A 9,645-nucleotide genomic window follows, 5' to 3' on the forward strand; every position below is an offset into this window, starting at 1 on the left:
ATCTCTGCAGGGCATAACTGCATTTCACCATGGGGAAAAGAAGCAGTGGGAGACCTCTTGGGAATCGCCCCCACACTCGGAGGCAAAGCTGTATCCCTCTAAGCAGAGGTCCACATGGCCTCGTAGCACCTCTATCCCATTGAAAGCCCTCAAAGCTTCCTTCTCCATGTGTTTTTGGGGATTGTTCACCCACCGTGCATGGGAAAGGTGTTCTCTCTTCTCATGAATGCCTGGGGGATGAGAAACGTTGATGCTTTGCTTCACCATAGCCTCTTCCTTCAGCCCACCTACCGCCCTTCCCAGACCACCAGTCCTCTAATCCTGCCAGTCATCTGGAACAGCTTTGAAAACACTCAGAGATTAAACGAAATTATTTGGAAAGGTAGCAGCTATGGCCCTTAAACGCAAAGTCTTTCCCAGGACATGTAATCTGGGTCAGCACTTCTTCATGCTTGGGTACAACCTTTAATCCTTTTCTCAGCTCTTCCCAGAGTCAATACATCAGTAGTAAAGGATTTTGCTGCCTGCATGCCCACAGCAAAGAGCTGCTCTACAGAAGTCACGTACTCTTACAGCTTTTTGCTGGGCGTATTCAGATATAATGTACAGAGTTTAGTTAAATGAGATTAACTGATTATAGATTAATAATTTTTTTTTTTTACATTTGCGCATGTTCCCCTATGTCCTATTATGGCTTATTAGTAATTTTACTGACTAGTAAATGTTTTATAGTTTCAAATGTGAATATCAGGTATGGTTTTACATTACAGGCTGTAATCCCTCTTTGCACAATAGGAGCATAAATAGCACTGCACCTCCATAACAGCTGTTCCACTATTCCAATTTACAGTACATCTGCCCTCTTTGTAAATGTATTTAAGCCTATTTAATCTTCTCTAATATTAATTAGTGCAAACCTAGTCTAAAAAAACCGAACTGTGTGATAGCAAATGGAAATGTATGTTATCATGCAAGTTTGCACTCTCTTTGGATCAAGACAAAATAAATATCAAGAAATTTAATAATTTACTGATCCACATTCATTATTGCTTAATGCTGAAGGCTGTTTTAACATAGATAGAACATTGATAAAAAGTGTTATTAATATTCCCTATTTCAAATTACAAAATTAAATATAAAAATATAGCTCGAGGCCTTTAGTCAGGAGACATACATTTAAATGGATTGCATAATAATAACATTTGTACCTAAATATAAAATTCAATTAAAACCTTTCTACAGATACAGAATATACCCAAGTTTCAGTGTTTTGAAAGGAATGATCTCGTAGCTGTTGCTTACACTTACCCCTGTCAAATATTACAATAACTTTGCCGTCCATGAAGAGCCTCCCCTTTGCATTTTCTGCTCCCTGAAAATATTTAGTGTCAATACGATAAATACTGTCCGCTTGTGTAAATCATATTATTGCAGAGTGCTCAAAGACAGAAAGTCGGTTTGCTGCATAGAAGTAGAAGGTTCCTCATTATTTCCACAGTTCCCATCAGCTGTCGTTTCATTACCAACGGGTTCCTAAGCTAAGAGGGATGTCCATCCTAAGCAGATATGATTTTAACTTCTCTGGGGTGGTTGGTTCCTCCATGGGAAGGAGCAGTGGTGGAAGCGGGTGTCGCTGACGGGTGGTTCCCTCGCAGGGAGAATTGCTTGATGGAACCCCAGACTACATGTCCGGCCTCGACGACATGACGGACTCTGATTCCTGTCTGTCCCGAAAGAAGATCAAGAAGACAGAAAGTGGCATGTACGCGTGTGACTTATGTGACAAGACATTCCAGAAGAGCAGTTCCCTGCTGCGACACAAATACGAGCACACAGGTAGGGCGGCCGCGTGCCTGGAGGGGAGGGTTGAGGTCCGTGCTATGCTCTGTGGTCTTTCATGAGTACACTTGTGCAATGAACGGTTTGGTAGGTGCTGAGGCTTTCAACAGGGAAGAAACCATATCTTTTGCTCTGTTCAACTTATTTTTAATTTTTTTTTTTTTTTTTTAATGGTTATTGCTTAGTGCAGGACTGTTGGATGTGGTGGGGTGCATCTCAGCAGGTGCTAAGCGAGATGCCACGCTGAGCGCGGTGGCAATTGTGGCACTCAGCATCTCGCGGGACGAGCCCTCTTCAAATAACGCAGGCCCTAGCACTCAGAAAGAATTGCAACTTGGTCAACAGAAATCTGGCACGGGAAGGAAGAGTGACAGTGTATTTCTCGTTTCTTAGACACTATCTGACCCTGCACCATTTAATCCAATAGAAAAAGTTCCACTGACGTTAGCAGCGTGAGAGCTAGCTCTGACTGACTTATCTGAAAGTAAACAGCTCACGAGGGTTGGTCTCGCTGTGATTTTGCACGCCAGCAGTGCAGTCCGGTTGCATTTCGCTCGCTTTTTCACTTCTCAGTTAATGCCCACGGAAGGTTTCCTTCTTTCCTGAGTAGGAACTGATTTTTGTCTAGTTCAAGGCAGCTTGCCAAAGCTCACCGTGGATTGTCAGCTTAAAAAATATTTTGGTTTGAAAACGACCCTCCATCACACCTATGCTGGCCATGGTTCCCCTCGCAGGCAGTGTTTCCTTCCCCACCGTCAGCCAGGACAGGCATGAGCCCAGAGGTGGAGAAGTCTCTGAGGGGGACACATCGGCTCAGTGTGTTTCAGTTAGGGGAAAACGGGACCGAAGCTCCCCAAATAATAGAGATATTAAGTTATGTTAGACAAAGGGAATGTGAATTATCACCTGAATTATTGTGCAGCAGGACATAAACCAAACTCCAACTTCCTAGAGTTAGAAAAAGCTTACTCAGGAGGAAACTTTCCTTAACTTTGAAAGCTGAGTCCCACTTCAGGAAATGAAGCAAGTCACATCATCCTTCAATCTCACCATGTGATGGTAAAAAACTTATACCTCTCTATTAATACATCTTCCAGGCCTCACATAACCATTTGGTATTTCAAGAACAAAAAAATTACAATTCAGAAGCGGACTGTGCCTTTAAAAAGAAATCCTTTGCTTTGTTATTTTTCCTTCTTATACTTTTCTTCCGAATTTTAAGCTAATCCCACACAGGAAAATAAAAGAGGAAGTTAAAATACATGTGGGATTAGGAAAGAAAATTAAAAGCAACATTTTGGACTAGATCAGCTAGTTCATTGGTGGAATGTGCTTCCCACTACATTATTCAGATCAAATTGTTTATTCAGTAGAAGAAGCTTTGAAGGCTTTACTTCCCTGCACCTTTCCTCTCCTGAATGATTTTATTACAGCCATCTGCAAACATTATGGTTTACTAGACTACTACCGTAAAGCTCTTATGTTAGAACTGGCCTTCGTATATATCAGGATCTGGACATATGGTTGAATCCCATAAAGTTGGTAGTCCATAAGGTCGACAGACATATGGTTGAAAGGCTGAAAATTTGACAAGCTGAAATGTGTGCAATCACCTTGATTTGCAAAATAAACTGCATTTGTAAAAGCAAAAATATGTTCTGGTCTTTAAGTAGCACGGGAACCTACTGCCTAGAAAAATACCACACAGCTGCAAGGGACTTTTCTCCTTCTTCTTTGCTCTGTCCCTTTTGGCTTCTCACCTTTACGTCCATCAATTTTATGGGACTCAGCCTTATGATCCAGAACGTGTATACGGTGTCATACCTCATACTCTAGAACTACCGCACATCATCACGCTCGAGCACGGTATTTAGAGGCAGGAAAGATGGTCTTGTGGCAAAGGCACAGGCGCTGAGGCTGAGAGCACCGTGCTTTTTTCTGCCTTGCCACAAACAACTTCTGCGAATTTCAGCAAATTGCTTCATCTTTCTCTCACCTTTGCCCATCTTTGAAACAGAGGGAAATGACACCGGCCCGCCCCTCCAGGGTGTTGTAAATCTTAATTCATGCAGGCTGAAATCCTGCGATAGAACTCGCTATATGAAGTGTGAAGTATTATTAAGGATGCGTTTGCTTTTATGGAGCCTCTGCACATTACCCTAACATTAGATAGAGGTGGTTGGGAGCTCTGAAGACCTTGGCTGGGCTAGCCTCCGTAACTCATTCATAGCCTTCAGGAGGCACACTGCACCGGGACTTTGGCTAATGGCTTAGCATGCATCTTAAGTGAATTTCAAATTAATTTGATAGTTTTGGAAAGAGTTTGTAATTGCATTAATAACATAGGTGCAAAATTGCAGTCTGTGTTCAGTGGAAGGAACCAAATTGAAAGTAACACCATCTTCTGCATTTGGGGTCACTGTAAGGGTAGGCTCAGATTTTCAATCAGCTTTTTGAAACTTAAGAAAGAGAAAAAGCTTTTTTTCAGAGTGCATTGCTGTTTTCTGACCGCTGATCACGATCTGTTGTTACTTCATTAAAAACATACTTTAGGAGGAATTGGAACATATCCTGTCTTTCCTGAAGAAGCAAAATAGTGGATGTTGTTAATACTGATGTCCTTTTCCCTATATAAAAATATCTATGTGGTTTTTTATGCCTTTTTTCTGACATTCGAATAATCAGTTTTTTCCTTGCCACCTCTTCTCATATTCCACATACCTATGGCAACCAATGCTAGAATGAGGGTTAAAAGTCAGATAGAGAAGGCCATGTTGCTGCTTTGCGGCCCCTAAAGATTTACTGCAAAGAAGTTATTTGGAGCAAAAAGAAACATTGACGTGTAAAACTACACGAGTTGCCTTAACCATGTGCTACACCAACTATTGTAAAGAAGAAAACAGGAATGTTGTAGGTATTGCGGTGGAACTGAGTTTCCCTCCCAGGGCAAGAAGGAGGATGGGATTTGGCCTGTTCTTTGTGTTAACCCAAGAACTTTTGGTAGGACCGTGCAGCTGCAGATCAAGGAGCCGTGTGATTACCTCCGTACGCTCTGCCTGCCACAGCTTGAGCACAGTAGAAAAAGGGGCCCAAATTTCACAACCTGTATTTTTTTAATTTATGCAATATTAGTGGTATTTTGCAATAGCTTCTAGTTTTACATGGAGAAGGGAAAATTTACTGCATTATTGCAATGAGTGAATTGCATTGGTTCTGGCTGATCTGAAATTCAGTGTAGAGGCCACTGCTTGATGCAGGATCAAATTCTGCCAAGTTAATTTTGGGATGCCATTTAATTTTAAGAGAAGTTATGTGTCCATTTTAGAGTCTGAGCTTCACAAGATCCTATTTCTTTAAAAGTAGAGGATGCAGCATCGTAATTAGGGTGCAGAGCATGGCAGGTAGCATAGGAATTGAGTGCTCCCCTTATTTCCCTGTGAAGTCTTCCGAACTCATCCTAACTTTGGTCAGGCTGAAATTAGTTGAGCAGATACTGCTTCATTTGCATGCATCTAATCTCAGATTTCTCCAAGCTACTTAGCACAAGGTTCGAGACACTTTCCTTACCAAAGGTGCAGCAGATGATTGCCTTCATGGCAAAGCATTGGTGCCATTTGGAGAACAGAAAAATCTTTGCGTTGCAGATAAGGAGAGAAAGCAGTAGTGGGTAAGTGAGCAGGAGGGCAAACAGAACGGAGCACCTAGAAAACAGAGAAATATTCTGGCCCCTGGATAGCAATCCAGCCCCCCTTTTGTCATCAATGCTGCGATGGGCTGATTCAGGAGTAAGTAAGATAGCATTTGTTCTGCCGTCGTCAACACCCATGTCTGCTACACACCAGTTTTATCATAGCTTCACAAGGAAACTTGCAGCGTGCCTGCTCTGCAACAAAAGCTGGAAACAGTTTTTCAGAATCCTACCTAGAAATTTTAAATCCTTTCATTGTTGTTCTATATTACATCATATTCTATTTTATTACTTGTGTGGGCTGTTGAGGGCCTCATAGTTGTGCTAGTGCTTTCATCCTTTCCTTTTCCACTGTATATTTTATTAAGACCTCTTTTTTATTTTTGTAGCTTTCATGCTGATGCAAGCACTAGTTTTATTTCCAGATTGATTCTGTAAACTAAATATTGTTCTTGAGCCTGGTAGCAAATCAGCTCTCTCTGGCTAGTATTTTGAATTCCCAGCTCAGGAGTTTTCTTTATTTAGAGCTTGATTCATAAAAAATTTACATGCTATTTAAAGTTTATTTTTTCTTGTTTTACCCTGATACAAGTTTAGAATTCCCCATTTTACACCCAAATAAAGGAAAAAAAAAGGATATATTCGATGCTTGTGAAATTTGTTCTGTAGACAAGGTCTTCTATTCAAACCAGAACAGGTTTGAATACAGGTTTGAATACATCTAACATCCAAACCCCCAAGCAGCTTCAAAAGAACTGCCTTTAAAAAATAAAAACAAACTGTCACAAAAATGTTTCCTTCTTTCCTCCAAAGACTGGGATTTCTGTTTGGCCCCCTCCCATAGAAAAAAGACCCGCTTGCCTTAGGCAAAGGATCGGTGATATTTAGTCTGGGACCAGTGACAGCTTATGATCTGATGTCTTATGACTTTTATACCACTGCAAATGGGAAACGCATAGCTTTTCAGTCAAAGAATTTTAGCCTAGGAAGATTGAGAGATACTTACTGTTATATATTTTTGTTGTTGTTTTCCTTTAACAGAAATGCAATTTTAGAGACTTTGCAAGCAGATTAGTTATAATTTCCCCTCTGTAAATTGAGTGCAGGCCCCTGTGGGAACCTCTTTTTGCAGATGGTGGAATAAAACAAAGCCCAAACGTTTCCTTTAGATATTGGAGAGAGATTTATCATTTAGTCTCACTGCAAAACGTGGCATCTACATCACACATCCACTTGACAACATACAAGTATTTCATGAGCCCTCCTGTGAACTGCCTTGGGTACCTCTATCCTAGCTCCATCTTCCATGGATGACACAGGTCATCTCAGATGAGACTGGGTAAAACCTCTGGGGTGGAATGTCCAAATCTGCTTCTTTTTGACCCATCTCTACTCCATTGATGTTATGACATTGCATGACAACGCTCTTACTGTGTGCTAGCTAAATAGTTGATAAAGCAACCAGGACTACCTACAATTGTACGTTCTTCCCATCCACCTTCATTTGTAGGTTCTCCCCATCCACCTACAATTGTAGATTTATCCCCATTTCCAGTGTAAAATATCTTACTTCAGCTTTATTTTATGGCTTACTAATGCATTGTAGGGATTAGGCACTCCTTTTAAATGGCTGAAATACTGGGTTTTGCACACGGGGGAAAAAAATTATTCTTCCGCAAATGTTCGGAAACTTGATACATTTAAAAACATATTTCAATTAGTGTTGTAACAGCTGCATGCTGCGCACTGCTAAGGTATGTTATGTGGTGTCTGAACAAAGAACTTTGCTCAAGCTGTCATGTTCCCTCAGATCAAAACTGAGCCCTTGATATGGATGTGGTAGACTAAATAGCTCTAGTATAGCCTTTTTAGTAATAATAGAAATTAATATGAAAATATGAAGTATTTTAATCTTCTCATTTCTAAATTAATTTATAAAATATTGATGATTCCCTGCCAGGCTACCTCTGTGCTGGCATGGGGGAAGCCCCAGGTAGCACGAGCAGGAGGTGAAGCGTTGAACGAACGCCGTGCGCAAGGGATGAGCAAAGCAGGCAAAGAGAGGGACGAGCACATCACCCAGCCTTGGCGAAGGACGGGTGGAGGCAAGTCTGGATGGGAAGGAGCAGAGGTGGTTGACTCCTGTTTGAGGAGAGGAAAAGTGCTGGGCAACTAGGTGGAGCACAACTGTGGGGTGAGAAGGGTGTAGTAGGCATCAAATGTAGTGCGTGTCAAAAAAATCAGGAAATTTGAAGTAATGGAGAAGGAGCAACGTTGTGGAGAAGCGGAACAAGACGAGGGTTGGGCTTGTTGACGTTAGGGAAAAATAAGTCAGAGGGAGGGAGGGAGAGAGTGTGGACAGTTCAGCGAGGAGAAGGACACCAAAAAAGGTGCTGAGGAAAAGCAGAAGGTCTATGGGGAACAAAAGAAGAACAAAATTAGCAACTACGGAGATACTAGCAAAGGGACAGTAGTGTGTTGCTCTGAGTGGGCTCAGCAGGACGGAGGGGATGAGGCTGGGAAAGGTCCCACCTCACCCATGAAGGTTTTCTTCTGGCAGCGCTGGGGTGCTTAGGTCAAGAGTGCTTTGGGATTTTAAGCTAATTTGAGTAAGTAAGTGACTCGATCGTGCTAAAATCTCCTGAGCTAAAACCGTGGGATTATCCCATCGTGGCAAAACTTGTGCTCTGAATCGCAGGTAACTGTCTCCCAGCTCGGGATTCTGTGCACCCCCAGGTCAAGGCTGGAGGTTCAAAGCCAAAGTACACGTAGAGCTCAAAGCCCAGACTTCTCTTCAAGCTTGACTTTTAACCAACAGGTTAAATTGGCAGAAATGCATATTTAGGAAACAGCTCATAAAAGCAATACTGCTATAATTCAATATACCAAGCTTGAATTTTCAATTTTAGTGTAAAGGGAAATAAAGAAAAACAAAAGAAACCCTCTATGTGTGCAAGCTTAGGAAACTCTCATACAAAGAAATGTATTTTGAGTCCCAATTTCCAGGCATCTACTAATTTCCCTGTCACTTGGATTATTCTATCTGTGGTTTCTCCTGTATTTTCTTTCCTGCCAGATCCCCTCTTCGTTTCATAACACACAATTTTTGGCTTCCTTGAGCATTTGTTAATCACACCTTATTAAATGTGAACTTTCACAGTGGGACTTGAAGTTAGCTGTGACTAGATCAGGCAAAAAAAATTAGCATATTCCTCGGTATTCATTCTTAGCAACTTTGCTATGGAAGTGAAATTTTTTTTTTTATGCTTGACTTTCCCTGCTCTCGAGTCCCAGCAGTGACTGCAGGGGAAAAGAAAGCAGATCAGGTTCATGAAGGAGCAGCTTGAATTTTCCTGAAAGTCGAAATCTTTCAGCAGTCTGAAAACATATTTTTTTTTTCCCTGATGGATTTCCTTCCATGCTGGTGCTGCCAGTGCTGGTCTCCCATCTTCCCGGCCCTTCGCTCTCTGTTGGGGTTTTCTTGCCTACCCTCCACCATACTCTTCCTCTCCTTGCTCTTGCTTCTTTAAGAATTAACAAAATACCACACTTGTACAACTGACAGGATGGGAGGGCTCTGGTGTGAAGTTTATTCCTGTTCTGGTCACATGCCACATTAGCTAAGTATGATGAATACGCCTGAGGAATCAGGCCAGTTCACTAATAAGTTCCTAACGATCTGCTCTAGCAATAAGACATGCAAAGCAGGGCTCCGCATTTCAGGCACTGAATACCAGCGTTTTTATATGTGTAAAAATAGCACGAAATATAAAATAATGACCAATTGGCACCGTATCAGCCTGTATGCTTTTACCACTCTGCAGCATTCAGTTGAATGACACTAAGATTATAATTTGACATTTCGAAAATAAAAAAAATCTGGCTGAAGGTACTAATGTTTGATTTTATTTTTTGCCTTCTGCAATCTAAGTTTGGTGATCGGTCTTCACTAATTCCAATCTTTGCACCATATGTTATGTCTGGATATCTCACGGTTGCATCATGCTTTGCTGAGATTTGTCGTGTGGCATCATGCTGACAAGTATTTTTTGTCAGCTCTATTTTGGAATTAAGCTTTCAGTATGGCAGTTCTGGAAGGTGTTGAAGGCAATCCTGTG

At 41.5% G+C, this 9,645-nt stretch overlaps 1 protein-coding gene across 1 annotated transcript in view; it reads left to right on the forward strand.

Moving 5' to 3' along the window:
- Positions 1-9,645, forward strand: part of ZEB2 (zinc finger E-box binding homeobox 2) — a 31,874-nt gene that overhangs the window by 19,201 nt on the left and 3,028 nt on the right. The window contains exon 7 of the mRNA XM_009696395.1: positions 1,656-1,836. Coding sequence (XP_009694697.1) covers positions 1,656-1,836 — 181 coding nt within the window. The remainder of the gene's footprint in view (positions 1-1,655; positions 1,837-9,645) is intronic.

Source organism: Cariama cristata, unplaced genomic scaffold (assembly GCF_000690535.1).
Source record: "Cariama cristata isolate BGI_N322 unplaced genomic scaffold, ASM69053v1 scaffold5793, whole genome shotgun sequence".
Classification (NCBI taxonomy): Eukaryota; Metazoa; Chordata; class Aves; order Cariamiformes; family Cariamidae; genus Cariama; species Cariama cristata.